The sequence below is a fragment of the Oncorhynchus nerka genome, linkage group LG27, assembly GCF_034236695.1.
Source record: "Oncorhynchus nerka isolate Pitt River linkage group LG27, Oner_Uvic_2.0, whole genome shotgun sequence".
Taxonomy (NCBI): domain Eukaryota; kingdom Metazoa; phylum Chordata; class Actinopteri; order Salmoniformes; family Salmonidae; genus Oncorhynchus; species Oncorhynchus nerka.
The window spans coordinates 42,025,250-42,045,271 of record NC_088422.1 but is presented as its reverse complement, the minus strand read 5'-3'; the positions used below and the strand labels follow the sequence as shown (position 1 = coordinate 42,045,271).

Genomic DNA, 20,022 nt, shown 5'->3' with positions numbered 1-20,022 from the left:
CTCAAGTGGGTGGTCCTATGCCCTCCCAGGCCCATCCATGGCTGCACTCCTACCCAGTCATGTGAAGTCCATAGATTAGGGCCTCATTTCCTTCTTTCAATTGAATGATTTCCTTATATGAACTGTAACTTAATAGCATATTGTAATTGTTGCATGTTCCGTTTATATTTTTGTTCAGTATAGAAGGAATCCGTGTTATGCTCAACTACAGTATATACAGGCATCTCAAAGACATATTTAGTGTTTTGTTGTTATCGTTGTTGACTCTGTTGTTGTGTCTTGCAGGAGTCAGCCTGCTGGTTCCCCATGGTGCGATCACTGAGGACACTTCCTGGGAGATGTACATGGTGATAAATCAGGGAGAGTCCAGGTGAGAGCAGATCTCATGACCTGTATCTGTATGTCAGTCGCTCTCTACTTCCTCATCTTTCATCATCAAGCCTTACCATTCTTTATCAGCTGAACAATGCTACTTGTTCACCCTTCCTCACCTGTTTTAGCCTCATGAGTTAAAAACGTTACAAATACGGAGGTCTCTGGCAGATGGACCCAGCGAGCACCACAGATTATCTAGCACTCTCCACACGAATCATTTAGGTGGCAAGATCAGGCTGATCATTTCCACTGTGACCTCGCGGGTGATATTCCAGCTTTGATCTCTCATGTGCAACAAAGAAAGTGCAGCTCATGTGGAGCAATGTGGATTTATTCCCAATGTAGTCTTGATTCATTTAGTCTAGCTTACTTCAAATAGGTAAAGTGTTGATGTGTGGAGTTTGAGTTGGTGTTGGTCTAACAAACAAAAAAAGATCTGTTTGTATTTCAAAGCTAGAGCCACCTGTTTTGTACACCCACATTCCTACAACAACTTGTGAATTTAAAGACCTACATTCGAAATGGTCTTTGCTGAAGTTCTGGATGCCAGGTGTTTTCTCCTTGGCTCTGCCAAGATGGTGTGGGAATGCGGTCATGGCCGGGCTGTGCAATACATCTCACCCACTTGAGGATGACATGGCTCCCCTGCCCGGCCACTGTACCTTCTAGTTAGCCTCAATAACACCCCACAGGGACAGACTGTGGCTGTGCCCCCTTTCCCGTTATAGGGAGACTACTTTTGACCAAGACCCATAAGACTCTGGACAAAAGTAGTCTCACTACTGTATATAGCGAATAGAGTGCCATTTTGGAAAGATTTGTGAGCTCTCCTAAAGCCCCCTCGGGTCATTTGTCCATTCGATCTGCAGGTGGGATGTCACTGACTGTCTCTGGCAGGAACTATTGTAATGGTTTCAACATAGCATTCATTTTGAATGCCACAGGGAGAGAATATGGTTGTCCAGTTTATATCTTAGTATCCCTCATTCTCTTGAGCTCATGAGTAAAACAAGTACTTCAAAGATGTCATTTAGTAATGTAAATGTTCGTTTAATTTAACTGTATACATTTCTTTATTTGAGAAAGAGAGAGGCTAAAAGGGATAGATGAAACATTCAATCATAGCTTGGTATGTGCAGCCAATTGTAGTCCATAACGTACAGCTTTCACTCTTCGGTACCAATGTGATGAATGTCCCCATTCTCTGCCCATAACGTGTGCCTATGCGTCGCCTTAAAAAATGGACAAAAACCCAGTTGGACAGGCAGGTAGGAGAGTACAAGCAAATAAAGGTGAAGCTAATGGAGCATGTTAATGTGTGCATTTATTAAGCCCCACGCTGCCTCCGCTCTCTCTGTGGCGTCGTGGCCCAATAGGCCACTTTGCATGGCTCCCCAGTCCCTGAAGAGTGAGTCATCAGTCACTTTGAGTAATGCACCTCATCTAGGGCCAGGGAGGAAGCCGAGCCGTACGTTGGTACAGGACCCTTCATGATGATGACAAGTGGAATTGAAAAAGAGAGGGGTCCGTCCCAAATGGCACCCCATTCCCTATATAGCAAACGACTTTTGACCAGAGCCTTATGGGCCCTGGTCAAAAGTAGTGCACTATAAACAGAAGAGGGTACCATTTCGGACTCAGGCAGGATACTTTTAGGTGCTGCTGCTTCTAGACTCCTCTCAGTCATAAGTGGTAGGCAGCTACTTAAAGTCCAGCTAATCTGTTCCTTGCTTAGCTACTCTTGCCGTTGAATGTGTGATCAGGCTCTTCATTGTTGACTAAAGGATCGTCAGAACTCTCGCTGGACCATTCAAAAACCAGCCAGGGCTACTATTAAAACAGCACGGTGATTGACGTGAGCAGTGAGCTCTCATCTGTATCAAACAGGTACAGGTTAACTGTGTGAGGTGAAGGTTATATGAATAGAAATAGTCATCATCAGCACGGAATATGCAATCACATATTTTATTGCTATTTATTCGTGTATTTTACTAGCGTATTCACAATCATGTAACTGCAAGTCAATGAAATGAAACATATATATTATGTTTTATCAATAGATGTACTGACTGGTTCAGATGTTGAAAATGTTTGGGAAGTCTGAAAGGTGTCTGTATTGTACAGTATACATTGACTGTGAGAAGTGAATCCTGAAAGATCTTAACCATTGTTGGGCAATCCACACTAGAGCACATTACCAGTCAAAAGTTTGGACACACCTACTGTGTCATCAAGGACAGCTTTGGAAACACCTCCAAAGCTGTCATCAAGGTACTGTAATAGGTGGCTACTTTGAAAAATATAAAATATATTTTGATTTGTTAAATCACTTTTCATTTTTTTGGTTACTACATGATTCCGTATGTGTTATTTCATAGTTTTGATGTCTTTGCTATTATTCTACAATGTAGAAAATAGTACAAATAAAGAAAAACCCTTGCATGAGTAGGTGTGTCCAAACGTTTGACTGGTACTGTATGTGGCAATCTTACTGAAATAATTAAGTTTTCATCTGCTACAATATTATTTCTGTCATTGTTTATGCCTTGGGTTATTTGTTTAATGTCACACTGCATCTTGACGCGGTGAACTTTCCACCGCACTCACTCGCTCAATCACTCAAGGTTCTGGATATAGCCTAAATCAGTTTTTATTCAGTGGAGGAAATCTTGACAATTCACAGTTCTCAGATCTTTGATGACTGATATGAGCTTAGAGAGAGCTTTGCGAAGGCGTTTCGCTGCACTGCCTTGATCTTCCTTGGCCTTTTCAAACCACCGCCTACCCTTCCTACCCCCCCTGGCAACACAACCTGAAGATGCTATTTATTGTCAGCCCTTTTTTAATGAATACGCCATCCATTTTGAAGGTAAATCATATTCTGACTTTATGACTCTGTCTCTAGCAGGGAATCCGGGAACCAAACACCTGCAGGCTGCTCTCTGTGTCTTTATGCTGTTTGTGAATTTGCATGACTGTCCACCGCCCTCATTCGTTTTCCTTCATTAATTGCTTTGATTTCATGCAGCACCACCACAAGGAGCGATGGAAAGATAATGACTCCAAGATGATAAACACAAGGCTGATGAATATGCAAATTCATCAGCGACCGACCGGCACACCGATCCCTTTATAAGACTATTATTGGTCCACACTCAAGCCCTTAACATACATGATCTAAAATATGTCCCTGTTTTGCATGGGGAATAGATTCATGTCTTAAGTCGATTATGTAGAGTTAGCATTTCAGTTGATGTTCGTTTAGTAGTACCTTAAATTTGCAAATCCATAAAATATATATATTTTTTTATATATTTATATATTTATTTTATGTTTAAATTTGTATTATTTTACCCCTTTTTCTCCCCAATTTCATGGTTTCCAATTGGTAGTAGTTACTGTCTTGTCTCGTCGCTGCAACTCCCATACGGACTTGGGAGAGGTGAAGGTCGAGAGCCATGCGTCCTCCGAAACACAACCCAACCAAGCCACACTGCTTCTTGACACTACGCACATCCAACCCGGAAGCCAGCCGCACCTATGTGTTGGATGAAACACCATACACATGAGACAAGGATATCCCTGCCGGCCAAACCCTCCCTAACCCAGACGACGCTGGGCCAATTGTGCGTCGCCCCATGAGCCTCCCGGTCGCGTCCGGCTGCGGCAAAGCCTGAGCTCGAACCCAGTGCCTTAGACACGGAAGGCCCCCCTCCATTAAATATTTGACCACATTTTATCAAATACATTATACCTGTAGCTACAGTTAGTTGAATAGCGTCTTTTCAGAATCAACCAACGACAATGAGTGTTTTTCAGTTTCCAGACGGAGGAAGACTGTGAGATCCTACTAGGACCAGAGGTCACCTATGGTCCTCTAGGCCTAGACCTCTCCAGTCCTGTTGCTATGACGATAGCTCACTGTGCAGAGGTTGACACTGAGAACTGGAACATCCAACTGAAGAGGAAAACACAGGACAACAGTTGGGAGGTAAGAGAAGCCCCTTTAACCATAAAGAACTCTGTGCTCTCTGGGCCAGTTACTCAGACACAGATTGCATTTTTTAGTCCAGGACCGAGTCCACCTACATAAGAAAATACTACAGTTTACTATAGAATACTACCTCGATCATGTGTAGTACTTAGTATATACTTGTGTGGTGTACTGTAGAATACTATAGTAAATACTAGTATTATCGACAAAAAACACCATTAAATAATACAGAAATGTATGCAAAACATTTTTTTTACTATAGTAAATACTTCTGTATTTCATTTGCATATACCCTGCCCATCCCCCTCACCCATACTGCAATTTGTGCCATCTTTAAATGAGAAACCCACATGCCAAGTATAGACCATATATTGTGTTTCCTACAGGTTATAGAAAGAGCAGAAACTGAAAAGTCTACAGTAAAGTCTGAAAAAACACTACAGTGAATACCATAGTATTCCTACCATAGTATACATTGTAGTATTCTTTTCATGTGGGCAGGCCCTATGTTATTGTTTATTTTTTATTCTTTAACCCTGGGGGCAGTGTGTTTTTAACTGGTCAAATATATTCCCAGATAGAGGTTGTATTTTCCCTTGACACCTCAACACAGTTTGTTCCATCAGCTCTTTTAATTTCCTGACCTCTGTATCTCTCTTTTGGGAGGGACAATGTTCCAGCGAGCCTTTTTGTGATGTGCCTGTTGAGATGTGTGTGTCTAAAGTGTGAAAAGGCTCTTGAGAGCATAGGGTGTGGAGCAGGGCATTGCTAAAGGATGCGTCCCAAACTGCACTCAATTCCTACCTAGTGCACTACTTTTGACCAGGGCCCATAGGGATCTGGTCAAAAGTACTGCACTTTAATAGGGAATAGGGTGCCATTTGTGACTCACACAAAGGCTTACGGTCACTGTGGATCCAACAGCCTGCTTGAGGGGAACAACAGCCTGCCTGAGGGGAATAACGTTGAGAGCGCTGGAGAAAAAACAAAACAATTACAGCATGTAATAGCAGAGAAAACACATTGCTTGTGTCAGTCAGACGGGGTAACGACAGGGCAAAAGGGCCCGTTAGACATCGGAAGTATTGATTGGTGGATTCTGGATGGACACACTGAAATGGGTGTGGACGTGAGGCAATCAGGGGAAGAGTCATGGAAATGGCCTCCCATCTGACCTGGACTTGCCGAATGTGTCCCAAATGGCACCCTTTTCCCTATGTAGTGCACTATTTTTAACTATGGGCCCTGGTCAAAAGTAGTGCACTATATAGGGAATAGGGTGCCATTTGTGATGCCACTGCCACACCTCCCACTTCTCAGGACATGTTCACTAAACAGACACGTGAATCAGCCTACCTGCCATTCACTGGCTTTTTCAGTAATTGTTAGACATTGGTTTGTTACCTTTTGTATTTCTCAACACCGTTGTTAAGATACTATGGCCTACACCCTAAAGCCATAGTGTTTGTTTCTTCTCATGCAAAGTTGCTAGTAGTAGGCTTAGTTGAGATATTTCAGCATTCTTGTTTTTCTTTCCCCGTGTGTACTGTTCGCCTTAGGAATGTCTAATATTATTTTGTTGTCTAAAAAAGAGCTTTCTACAATCTATAACTTATTGTACATTCCCAAGAGGTTAATACACAACCCAGAGGCTCTGTAGGCAATGCCCTCCCTCACTTAGAATGATTTGTTCATGAAAATGTGTTTTTGAACAAAACAAATGTAAAAGAAAATAATTAAGAGCATTTCCAGGCAGGCAGTAATATAATTGTACATCTGACCACGTTTTGGCAGACTGAACAGGGGGTCAGAATAATGAATATTGTAGTTCTGCCCCAGGCTGTTATGCTATGTGGTGTCGGTGATTAAAACAGGGTTGTTATTTAGAATATTAGCAACCTCTGGATTTGCTCCTGCACCCACTCTGTCCTATATAATGCTGTTACAACCAATGGAAGTGGGCTGTGTGCCCTATGTAAGGCAATTAACTATACAAGAGGTTGTAGCAGTCCTTGCATGTATCACTGGCTTGCTTACCCCAGGCAAGGAAACAATGGGAATGGGTGGCAGGGATCTTTGTCTCAATTACGGGCTGCCTCCTGACCCCACCATTCATATACACCATTTTTGTCTCTTGCCCTTTTCTATGGGTATATCCCAAATAGCTATTCACATATAGTGCATTACTTTTGACCAGATCCCTATGGTGCCATTTGGGACCAAGTCTATAACCTCTCTTGGATATACAACATGCACCGCTGCAGATTTCATACCCTGCAGACTCCCTGGAGGTCATTCTAGCTGAGGATGGTACAGGTGTGTAATTGACATACTGTAGCTAAGCCTTGCATCTCATTAACCGACTCTGCGACCAAAGGTTCAACACGCAATAACAAGAGACAGCGAAATTGGTAGCTACTAACCATCACGCCTTCCTTGGCCCTTCATTACTTCTCATTTGTGTAAATGATATAGCTTTCTATATCTCCAATTTTCTCGCTGTTTTTTTAAATTTTATTTGAAGTGAACACAGCTGTTTTAGAGGGAGATAATGTGGGATATAATTATGGTAGCTGGCTGGGATGATAAAAACGACTGATTCCATTATTGTAGTTTAAAATAATATAAGGGATTTCCCAACTACTGCTGTTGTTCATGATGACTGATCTGTGTTCTGAGATGTTACCATCTCATCTACCTCGGAAACCCGTTTAAAAAAGCACTTCAATTATATTCATTGAACCAAGCATTTAAATGCTCCCATGATGACACAACACTATAAAAGATGCTGAACAAATACACATCCACACATAGCACAATTGCATAATTATAGTATTTCTTCTCAATGTAATCAAATGTAATGATGCTTCATGCAATTGTCTTATCATCCTCTGTTGCCAACCGGCCTGTGTTCTGTGTTCCCTGTCACAGGAAGTGATGTCAGTAGAGGATGAGTCAACATTCTGTTACTGCCTGATGGACTCCAGTAGCTGCCACCTGCTGCTGGACCAGCCTGGCTCCTACGCCCTGGTTGGTGAACCACTCACTCAGGCAGCCGTGAAGAGGCTGAAGCTAGCAGTGTTTGGCAGCATGGGGGCCACACCCATGCACTACAGCCTCCGAGTGTACTGTGTGGACGACACGCCATACGCCTTTCAGGTAAACAGGGAGGGGCTCTGCACCATAAATCGACCAATGTGCCCTATGCATTTGTGGAGATCTGAGAGGATTTGATTGGTATAAGCAATATGGGGATCTTCCAAGGTATAGCTATTAGGGGTCCATTTGAGATTAGGTCATTATCATCCATTTTTGTCACGCAATGCCTGTTTGTCAGCAGTGGAATATAAGAAATACTGTTGAATAATAGGTGTATTTGCTGGTGGTTGCATAATGCATACGCACACGTTGTTTTCCTTTGCTTGGTTCATTCTTTTCATTGATTGCAGTTTGCTCTTGGGCAATCATCTGAATCGCAGTATTGATGGCAGTGCTTAGGCGGCAGATGATAGAAGAGAATCAAGTCCCTCACAAACATGGATATTTACGGGTTAGCCTTCCAATCATTCGGTCATATAATTCAATAAAGCATGTGAATGTCTGTATTGATATCTCATCATCTAGCATCAGGGAAATCAACTGCCTCAGTTCACCCAAGAGACATAAAGCAGAACAGAAGTGATCAGAACAGAATAGGCCTCAGGAGTGACTCAGCCCCTGCTTGTGTTCCTGTGATTTACCAGAAGTCACTGACAGCTGGGTTTAAAATGCTTTTTGGATTTGGTTTATGAATCCGTCCCCAGCGCAGCCTGCCGAGCAGATGCCAGCCCCCTCTGTCCTCTGGGTCTCTGTCGGCTACAATCACACTCACTCTGCTTCATGTTGTTCAAGTTCTGGCTATAGACGGACAGAGTCAATCACCGGTCATATCCTAGATTTAGATCAACAGGATGCTCCTGATAATAATATTAAGGATGTCATTTCAGTGCAAAATGTACCCAAATGTAGCTCTTACTCTGGCTTCAGTTGTCATAAAATATGAGGATGGGGCTAGCACACAACCTAGTCTGCATAGGGAATACAGATTACAGAATTACGGAGGAATACCATTTGCTCAAGCAATGCTGATATTAATGCAGGGGAAGAGGAAATGTAGCATTGAAAGGGTGTCATTTCTCAAAAGGTCAAAGAAAATGGCCATGATGTATCCTAAAAATTATTTTATAGATTTTAAATTTGATTTTAAAAGAAAACTTTCGTCCTGCAGATCAGGTTATCTGATCGGATAGGATTAAATGTTAATTCAAATGATAACTGATGTGGCTTATGTAATGGAATGTATTTTTTTGTCATGTCAGTTGAGTTGAATCAACAAATCACAGCACATATTGATGGGTACACTTCCTGCATTTACTTCCTGCTTGTACTACGCTTCCTGCTTTGCTCCTATGGGTCAAAGATGTTCTATTAGATTGACAAGATAGTCAAGTAACCGCTCTAACAATGGAAATGCATGTCCTCAAAGACGGGAGGCAGGAGGAGGTGAGATCAGGTGGGACCATTCTAGCAAATGAGAGCACAGATAAGAGTATGAAGACCAGGCCAAGATAAATAGAGGACTAATCTTTGTATCAAATCAAATTATATTGGTCACATACACATGGTTAGCAGATGTTATTGTGAGTGTAGCAAAATGCTTGTCTGTGCCATTATAGTGTCTGTGACAGCATGGACAGCGCCATTGAGGCTATCTCCATTTTCAACTCGTCAATTTTCTTGTTCTTCATTGTCTGTTTTCTCCCAGCTCATTGGCTGTAAGCTCACAAGTCCCAACTCTTTAAAATTGTGGAAGCCCTCAATTGTAATATCCATGCTAAAATGAGTTATATCCATGATGAGTCCTCTATCTATGTCATGACAGCAGGCACAACTCCGATATAAAGTTGTTTTTGGGTAAGTTGCCGATATGCCATGTATATCAGTGCATTCGCAACAACCTAAATTCTATTCGATCAAATAAGCCTCACGTAGCAAATAATAATTTTTCTGTTGACCAAATTCGACACTCATTGGCCTCAACACAAAAAAATAATACTTACTTATTTTCGTGGACAGATTTTGAACGGAGTAAAACGTCTCGTTTCGCCTCTTCCTCTCTGTATGGGTACACTCGCAATGGCAGGCAGTCCACACTTTATGCCATCATTGACTTGAATGGGGATACCCGTTCTATTGATTCTATTTCTATGGCAGCACATGCAGTCAGGAGCGGAGGAAAGGAGAAAACGTGTGTCTCCCTATCCAGTGCATTCAGAAAGTATTCAGACCCCTTGACTTTTTCCACATTTTGTGACGTTACAGCCTTATTCTAAAATTGATTCAATTCTTTTTTTTCTTCCTCATCAATCTACACACAATACCCAATAATGACAAAGCAAAAACAGTCTTTTTGAAATTTTTGCAAAGAAAAAAAAAAAACTATCACATTTACATAAGTACTCAGACCCTTTACTCAGTACTATGTTGAAGCATATTTGGCAGCGATTACAGCCTCGGGTCTTCTTGGGTATGATGCTGCAAGCTTGGCACACCTGTATTTGGGGAGTTTATCCCATTATTCTCTGAAGATCCTCTCAAGCTCTGTCAGGTTGGCTGGGGAGTGTTGCTGCACAACTATTTTCAGGTCTCTCCAGAGATGTTCGATTGGGTTCAAGTCTGGGCTCTGGCTGGGCCACTCAAGGACATTCAGAGACTTGTCCCGAAGCCACTCCTGCGTTGTGTTGGCTGTGTGCTTAGGGTCTGAGGTCTTGAGTGCTCTGGATCAGGGTTTCGTCAAGGATCTCCCTGTACTTTGCTCCGTTCATTTTGCCTCGATCCTGGCTAGTCTCCCAGTCCTTGCCGCTGAAAAACATCCCCACAGCATAATGCTTCCAGCACCATGCTTAACCGTGACGAGTTAAATCTTGGTTTCATCAGACCAGAGAATCTTGTTTATCATGGTCTGAGTCCTTTAGGTGCCTTTTGGCAAACTCCAAGCGGGCTGTCATGCGCCTTTTACTGAGGTGTGGATTCCGTCTGGCCACTCCACCATAAAGTCCTGATTGGTGGAGTGCTGCAGAGATGGTTGTCCTTCTGGAAGGTTCTCTCACATAGGACCTCTGGAGCTCTGTCAGAGTGACCATCAGGTTCTTGGTCACCTCCCTGACCAAGGCCCTTCTCCCCAGATCGTTCAGTTTGGCCGAGTGGCCAGATCTCCAAACTTCTTTCATTTAAGAATGATGGAGGCCACTGTGTTCTTGGGGACCTTCAATGCTGCAGAAATGTTTTGGTACTCTTCCCCAGATCTGTGCCTCTGCACTATCCTGTCTCAGAGCTCTCTCACAATTCCTTCAACCTCATGGCATAGTTTTTGCTCTGACATTCACCGTCAACTGTGGGACCTTACATAGACAGGTGTGTGCCTTTCCAAATAATGTCCAATCAATTGAATTTATCACAGGTGGACTCCAAGTTGTAGAAACATCACAAGGATGATCAATGGAAACAGGATGCACCTGAGCTCAATTTCGAGTCTCATATCAAAGGGTCTGAATACTTATGTAAATAAGGTATTTCAGTTTTTTGCTAAATGTCTAAACCTGTTTTTGCTTTGTCATTATGGGGTTTTGAGTGTAGATTGATGAGGGGAAAAAAATATTTGTACAATTTTAGAATAAGGCTGTAACGTAACAAAATGTAGCAAAAGTCGAAGGGTCTGAATACTTTCAGAATTCACTGTATATATATATGTATTTGCTATTACGGAGACCGCAGTCATTTGGCTGGCCAATTACCGTCATCCAAAATTCCATGACCGTCACAGCCCTAACACAAATGCAAACAAACAGTCACAAGCAGTCAGCATGGCATGGTGTTAGTCATCCCTCTGTTTCTTTTGTCACTTCTCTTTGGCATTGAGATGTCTGAGAATAGACCGCTCATACATTAAACGTCCCACAGGAGCAGAACAATGGTGACAGATGAATACCTTACAGCCTCAAATCAAAAGGCACTTTCATCATTTCAAATACAATTTTGGGGATGGATGTTAGCCGATACATGCTCATCCAATGCATTAAATTGAGACTTCAATCTTTTATTGTGGTTCCATATTTAATATAGCTGGCTACTAATGAGAATTGTTTTTTAGTATTTCATGTCATTTTTCTTGACTTTAGAAAATTATCAGGTTTTGTGAGGATTTGTGGTTGGAAGCAGAAGTGAACTGTGGTGATAAAGAGAACTGGCCGACTGACTCTCCGGTCCCTCACTCCCTCCAGGGAGTGGTGGCCACAGAGACCAGTAGAGGAGGACAGCTCCTGGAGGAACCTAAGATGCTGCCTTTCAGAGGGAACACCTTCAGCCTCCAGGTCTACATCCAGGATGTCCCACAATTTCTATGGAGCATCAAACCCTTTACTACGTGTCAGGTAACTGTTTTAGACTTTAACTACTTAGAGATGTAGACGTTATGATGTACATGTTATGACAGTCTCTGTCTCAGCAGGACTTGTGTCAGTTGTAAGTTTCAGGAAGAATTGTGTCAGTCTAATCAGAACTAGACACTGTAAGACATTATCGACTTCTGCCTTACCCTAAAGCGTTTCGCACTGAATCATTTCAGAAACTGTTGAAACTGGAACTTCAAACTCTTTACCAGATGTCAGTTATTGTTAAAGCACTCTTGGCGTACAAATGTAGACTGTTTGGTACTTCCAGATAGGGACATTATCTTGTTCTGCCTTACCCTAAAGCGTTGAGCACTAAAGATTTTCAGAAACTGCAAATCTTAGCATAGAAAGCAGTGGTGGAAAAAGTAGCCAATTGTTATACTTGAGTAAAAGTATAGATACCTTAAATAGAAAGTTATTCAAGTAAAAGTGAAAGCCACCCAGTAAAATACAACTAGAGTAAAAGTATTTGGTTCTAAATATACTTAAGTATCAAAAGTAAATGTAATTTCTAAAATAAGAGTAAAAGTATACATGATTTAAAATTCCTTATATTAAGCAAAGCAGATGGCACCATTTTATTGTTTTAAAAATATATGGATAGCCAGGGGTACACTCCAACAGTGCATTTGTGTTTAGTGAGTCTACCAGATCAGAGGCATTCAACATGTAATGAGTACTTTTGGGTGTCAGGGAAAATGTATGGTGAAACATATATCTATTTTTTAGGAATGTAGTGAAGTAAAAGTAACAGTTGTCAAAAATATAAATAATAAAGACCAGATACCCCCAAAAACTACTGAATTAGTACTTTAAAGTATTTTTAAAAGTACTTTACACCACTGATAGAAAGTTGTATGTGTTATTAATTGCCAGATGGTTAACAAAATGTTTGGTTACAACCAGACTGCCATTTTTACAGGAGGTTGTTTACCTTAATTGGTAACTGTGTGTGCACACTGCATTGCCCCCATACATCTGTGAGGGTTGAGGAAGTAGGGTAGCGTGTCTCACACAGACCGTCAGACCGACACCTTCTCTTGGCTTATTTATGATGATCTTTGGAAGGAGACTGCCTCTATGAACCTCCCCCTTTCAAAGGGCAGTTGGAGAGTAATGGCTCTTGCCTGGACCATACATCAAGTTAGCTTTTTATTTTTTATTTTACTGCTAGAGTACCTGGCCTCTCCACGTCCATCATTCCCCTGTGCACCATTATCTGACACATCCATCCCACATCGGGGAGGATCAGATGATCAAAGCTAAGGGGTTAAGTTCTCTTTAGGCACACTAGGCTGTTTATTCTTTACTGTACAGTTAGCTAGTGTCCCTATTGCCATGGTTACGTATCAAATGGCACCCTGTTCCCTATATAGTGCACTACTTTTGACCAGAGCCCAGTGGGATCATACTCTTTTTTTCAATTTTCACCTAAAATGACACCCAAGTCAAACTGCCTGCAGCTCAGGACCTGAAGCAATGATTTTTTAAATGTTTTAAATTTAACTAGGCAAGTCAGTTAAGAACAAATTCTTATTTTCAATGACAGCCTAGGAACAGTGGGTTAACTGCCTGTTCAGGGGCAGAACGACATACCTTTTGTGCAAATGTGAAATAAATGTAGGATAATATAGCACATTAGATCTGGTAAAAGATAATACAAACAAAACAATTTTTTTTTCATCATCTTTGAAATGCAAGAGAAAGGCCATACATTGATTGGAGTCTAGGTGTAATTTTGACCACCAGATGGCAGCAGTGTGTTTGCAAAGTTTCAGGCTGATCCAGTGAAGAATTACATTACTGCATAATATTTTGTATCAAGTCTGCCAGGAGTTTGGTCAATTGATATATTTTCAAGTACATAACTATAGAGAACATACAAAAGTGCTATGGTAATAAAAATGTTCAGTTTACACACTCCCAGGAATGTCATACATGGTGGATCATTAGCTTATACACTAACTTTCACACATCTAGATGGCCTGGCGGGGTGGGTGTGGAGCCAGAGACAGCAGTGGGGTCAAACTGTAGACCCCAGTTCCTACATTTGAACATAAAAATAGATTTTATCAAACAAAACTATGCTACATTTTATCTCTGGGACCCTCAGGATGACAACTCAGAGCAAGATTACTGAATGTAAGCACATGCTTTACCTTCAGAGGTGATTGTATCAAACCAGTTGCCGTGATAAAAGTTTTTGTTGTTGTTGTGCACTCCTCAAACAATAACATGGTATTTTTCCACTGTAATAGCTACTATTAATTGGACACTGTAGTTAGACTAACAAGAATTTAAGCTTTCTGCCCATATAAGACATGTCTATATCCCGTAAAGTTGGCTGTTGTATACAACGTCATTCTAGTCACATTAGTGCACGTTAGCAACAACCGTCCCAGTTTAGGGACACCCATCCTGTAGAGGATAAGTAGTGCACTATATAGGGGATAGGGTTCCATTTGGGAGGCAGCCCATCACTGTGACTCGTTTACTGGTGACTTTATTATGCAGAGATGGAAGATGGAAGCGTGCAGGAGGTCACGGATTTCCCTACAGAGGTGCCCACTGCTGAAATGTATTAAACATCAAAGGCAATAATTTTCCCGTTCGTCATTCCCTCGGTCTCGGATATTGTGTGTAATATTTAGCCCGCGATCCGACATCCATTATCAGAATTAAGTGGGAATTGAACCCCCCCAGTACAAATGCTTATTACTTCCATACATAATTCTCTCTTTGTGTGCCTGGCTGCAGGAATTCTCCTTTTCCCAAGTGTGGTGCAGCAATCAGAAGCCCCTGCACTGTGCCTTCTCCCTGGAGAGAAACAGCCCCACCACCACCCAGCTCTCCTGCAAGATCAGCGTGCGCCAGGTCAAAGGTCATGAGCAGATTCTGCAGGTCTATACGTCCGTGGCGGAGGTGAGCCTGGCTCTCCGTGTGTGGATGACATTTTACTTCCACAATCCACACAACCTTTATTTAACCTTAGTGAAGTCAGTGTCCTCTGCTGTCACTAGCTGAACATCCTGTTCTCAGGAGTCTGCAGTGGTTGTCTCTCCCTATTCCCTGTGGTGTACTACTTTTGACCAAGGCCCATAGGGCTCTGGTCAAAAGTAGTGAATTATATAGGGAATAGGTTGCCATTTGGGATGCATCCTATGCTTCTTTTTAAAACCGAGGGTAGCTAGACGCTATCAATGAGAGCTGACTTATTGATGGCCCTGTGTATCCTAACAGCCTTTTTGTTAAATAAAATAGTTTTTTAATTAAACTTGACTCCTGTGACATTGTGTTTTGGCTCTGTTTTTCCCTTGTAGAGCAAGAAGGAGTCAGTCCCATTTTTTACCCAGACGGACTGCACCGTCACCTCACAGGCAGGGCCCAAAGCCTTCAAAATCCCCCTCTCCATCCGCCAGAGGATATGTGCCACCTTTGACACTGCCAATGCCAAGGGCAAGGACTGGCAGCTCTTAGCCCAGAAACTCCATCTAGATAGGTGAGTGTCCAACGCTGTGATCCCAAATACCCCCCTATTCCCAATGTAGTGCACTACTTTTGACCAGGGCCCCATGGTACTAAATAGGGAGTAGGGTGCCATTTGAGATGTAGCCCAACTGTCTATCATGTCTCACTGAATGTTTCAATGATTACTTGAACAAACAGCAGAAGGTATTTGAGACTTTTGGGCTTCCAAATGAGCCCAATCAGCTGTCCTCATATTATATCTTATCATGTTAAGCTGATTTTAATTGAGTCTGATGGCACAGAAATGACTGCATTCACAGAGGGTGATGCTTTTGGCAGGGACGGGTAAACCAATGTTTTATAGTGAAATACTGCCCTCCACTGGATCTAATGGCTTACTGTAATACACACATTGCAAGTTGTTACCCCAAACGACCCAACAGGACTACAGAGTGTTTATCATAGGCCTACAGTACATATTCAGTCCTAATGTGACATGGACTTTTCCCCCCTCAAATGTTGACTAGTTTACTAACGTTGATATTTCAATAAATCTCTTATCATGTCTAGTATGTCATTTCTCAGATACACACTTACTAGCATTGCATGTCAGTCCCTCCCTGTTGAGATGTGGAAACAGTGCTGTGCTGAAACACAGAGTTGTGTCTCATAGGAGACAAAAAATCTATAAACAACAGTGTTGTTCACTTTGCTAAGTGTGCTGTGACCACTTTGTCTACCAAAAGTGTTCCCCCCCCCCTTTCTCCCTACAGAAACCTGTCATATTTTCTTAAGCAACAGAGCCCCTCTGCGGTCATACTGAGCCTGTGGGAGGCACGACACCAAGACACTGGTGACCTGGACTCTCTGGCAAGCGCTCTGGAGGAAATTGGCAAGATCCACTCCAAAAGCACTGCAGCAAAGAGCCAGGAGGACCCTGAATCAGACTTAGTACATCATTTAGGAACAGGAAGCCCAGGCAACCCAGTGTGTGGAATGGGTGAACTCACCCAATCATGAGACTGCTAACTCAGTCCCAGAGTATACTGGCTGATTTATGAGAGGAATTCTTCTTCTACATAGATCCCAACAACAGAAGCGTAATGCATAAGATGGAGATTGTTGTTCACAGTGCAAAACAACGATGACCGACAACAATGACCACTGAAAAAATATCAAATCTGTCATTGCTGTGTGCATACTGTATCCACCCTTTTCTGAGGATGTACTGTAAATCTGTTTTGCCTTTCTGTGTTCCATTCCCTCCATTATTTTCCTCTTAGTCAATCCATTCTTAAGTCAGGCTGCCCCTCAATTGAGTTTCTGTTGCCCTTGTTTTCTTATTCTGTTGTTGGGACCAACCAATGCTCTTCAGAGAGTGGAACAGCTCTTCATCATCCCGAGAGGTTGAAACTATCCTCAGTGCCCGAATGGAAAACCATATCCGATGTAGTGCAGTACTTCTGGCCAGAGCCCTATGGACGCTGTTGAAAAGTAGTGCACTAAATAGGTAATAGGGTCCGCTATTTGGGAGGGAACCAATATCACACCCATTTACCGTAAGACATCTGTATGGTATTCGTTCCTATTTGAATACTAGGTTATCAATTCCAAATAATGTATCAAATGGGAGAAACCACTCTGAAAAACATGTGAAAGGTACAGATGAGAATAACAATGAGTTTTACTGTAATGGCAAAACCCCTGACGAAGATGAAAATGTCTTTGTGTCAGGCTATTGTGTGTGTGTATGTGTTTTTGTGTGTGCGTACGAGTTGTGGTCTGGCCACCCAGGGGGAGAAGGAGAAATCTGGAGGAGATGTAAGACATCATTTCCTGGCCCTGTGCCATGTGTAACACTGCATCTTATCACCCACTTCCAACCATTGACACCTGTCAAAGTGCTGCATAGCTATCCACCACACACAAGCCTCCCAGCAGGGGCACAGCACTTCACAACTACACAGGACATCAATGTGGATAGAATGTGTTATGGTATGGAAGCCCTTCTGGTACATTAAGCATGCATGTTTAACATCCTGTTGTACTGTACAAGTAAGGGGAGCCCATAGGGCTCTGAACAAAAGCAGTGCACTATGTAGGGAATATGGTGCCATTTGGGACGCATCTTAAATGTCATAGGAAAGCAGGGGATTATGAATTACTGGTCTGAACAATAGGCACTGTTTTGAACATGTTTAGAAAAGACATCCAGCTAAAACAAAAATGAAAGAATGCAACAGTAATTCATAGGATGGATAGTTATTTTTCTTGATGTAATTCATAGGGCGGATGTATACTTTAAAGTCATTGTTATTATGCATATTTCTGTTGTATGTGTTCAGTGTGATTTCTCATCTACAGGTTTGGATCATGTCCCTTTGTAGTTACTCACTGCTTTCATTGCTATAGTATTATGATCATAATAACAAGGATTTGAAATTATCTGAATAGTTTTTGAAAATGTTGCTCATTTTACAAAAGACGCTCAACTTGTTGATTGTACACATGTTGCAGTCTCCTCTGAACTACTGTACCTAAAACACTGTTGGCACATAGTTTGTTATATGCAATTTCATATACAACAATATGCGTCCCAAATGATACCCTATTCCCAATAGTGCGCTACTTTTGAATAGTGCACTTTAAAGGTAATAGGGTTCCATTTGGGACACAAAACATACAGTGTTGAGCTGAAGAGTGTTTATGCTACATGAACGGATTCATGTACCATTTTTGTCACTCTCATCATGAAGGATTACATAAGAGCTGAAGTTACGTTGTACGTGAAACCTACATTGCTATTCAGATTGGCTATACTCTAGTGATCAATCGAATGTTAATCGTTATACAACCCAGCTGGCTATAGAACAGATTAGTGAGTGAGCTTTACATTTTGAATATGATTGTTTTTTAATTGTTAGTTGTTGAATTCTCCTCCCCTGTACTAATGTGAGCAAGAGTGGTACAAAAAATGGAAGCAAGTGTGCTGTTGTAATGCTAAACAGTGGCTGATGTTGCATTAAGAGCATTTGTCTGTAAAATACAATACATCTTAACAACCAAACAGAATTGTAACTATTTTATTTAATGCAGCAATCCTGAGTCATGTCCAACTTATTAAATGTTGAAGTTAAGTTTGTAAATGTTAAGTGGGGCCACTGAGCTTTGAACCATGAACACACACACACACACACACACACACACACACACACACACACACACACTCTCTGTATACTTATGCTTTGTGTTAGAGTATTGCTGTGTCACTGGCTGAAGAGTTTACTGTTGGACCCCTGATTTACTGTCCCCTGAGCTGGGAGGTGTCCCAAATGGTACTTTATTCCCTATAGTGTGTACTACTTTTGACTAGAGCCTTATGGGCCCTGGTGAAAAGTAGGGCAGTATATAGTGAAAAGGGTGCCAATTAGGACACAACCCTGGTAACTAGATCTCCACCCTGATTTACATCACAGATGGATGTTACCTAGCTCTGGTCCAGGGCATTAGCTGGCTCAGCGTCATCATGCCACACTAACCCTGTGTACCAGAGCTAGAGGTTACAATGCTCATTTTTACATCACGCATGGCCTTGGGCTTCATGTCACTATTCTTGTGCCTTGTTTAACTACTGTAAATGGTGAATGTTTTAAAGTACAGATGGGGATGAAAAAAAGCAACAAAACAAAACCATACCAATATACATTTAAAAAAGTATTAGTTCAAAAAGTATTTAAGATTAAATCATTTAATAGGCTGCAGAGCTTTTCTAGTGCTAAACATATATGTTTGGTATTGCCAGGGCAGCTTTGTGGTATATTATATCTATACAATTATGGACATTTTGGATGTTTTATGTACAGTAGAATTTGCAAATGTATATGTAGCCTTTTGGAAATAAATATACAGTTGAAAAGTCTCAAATTTAGTATGAGTAGGTTACTGTGCACCGTTGACACACTATGACACGCACTTTACTAGGTCTACATCACTGTAATTTTGTTTGAGTACATATCTCTGACATGCTTGCCTTTTCATGCTTTTGATTTCTCCTTGCTTATATAATATGGCTGAAGTTGTTTTCTTCCACAAGTCTCTTAATGATTAGCTTGGTCCCAGCTTGGTCCCAGTTATCCTCTGGCTGTACTGTAACTTTAACGAACACTGTAGCTGCTCATACAATTAGATTTTGATTATCTTAATACCAGCTGAGAAAAAGTGCCCTGACTGCCCACTTCTTGCATACCATGCAGTCCTGGGCACACAGGAAGCTACTGTGCTTACAAGAGACTGCACTGCAGAATACAGTACTAATGAGTCATGTGGAGGGCACATAGGAATAAGTCTGCCCCTGAGGAAGTTGAGGTCCTACTCAGTTCTATTGAATGTCCCAAACTGGCAGGAGAGGAGAGGGACAAAGTTCAAGACCATTTCAACATACCTACACTGAACAAAAATATAATCGAAACATGTACCAATTTCTAAGATTTTACTGAGTTACAGTTCATATAAGGAAATCAGGAAATTAAAATAAAGTAATTAGGGCCTAATCTATGGATTTCACATGACTGGGAATACAGATATGCATCTGTTGGTCACAGGAAAAGTTGAGTTGATCAGGCTGTTGATTGTGGCCTGTGGAATGTTGTCCTACTCCTCTTCAATGTCTGTGCGAAATTGCTGGATATTGGAAGG

At 41.7% G+C, this 20,022-nt stretch overlaps 1 protein-coding gene across 2 annotated transcripts in view; it reads left to right on the top strand.

Annotated features, from left to right (window-relative positions):
- The window catches only part of unc5db (unc-5 netrin receptor Db), a 229,237-nt gene extending 209,999 nt beyond the window's left edge, over positions 1 to 19,238 (top strand). For both annotated transcript variants that reach the window (XM_029638243.2, XM_029638246.2), the window contains exons 11-17: positions 286 to 370; positions 4,195 to 4,366; positions 7,301 to 7,528; positions 11,689 to 11,838; positions 14,617 to 14,781; positions 15,180 to 15,358; positions 16,101 to 19,238. In XM_029638243.2, the coding sequence (XP_029494103.1) occupies positions 286 to 370; positions 4,195 to 4,366; positions 7,301 to 7,528; positions 11,689 to 11,838; positions 14,617 to 14,781; positions 15,180 to 15,358; positions 16,101 to 16,347 (1,226 nt within the window). In that variant the 3' untranslated portion in view covers positions 16,348 to 19,238. The remainder of the gene's footprint in view (positions 1 to 285; positions 371 to 4,194; positions 4,367 to 7,300; positions 7,529 to 11,688; positions 11,839 to 14,616; positions 14,782 to 15,179; positions 15,359 to 16,100) is intronic.
- The last annotated feature ends 784 nt before the right edge of the window (positions 19,239 to 20,022 follow it).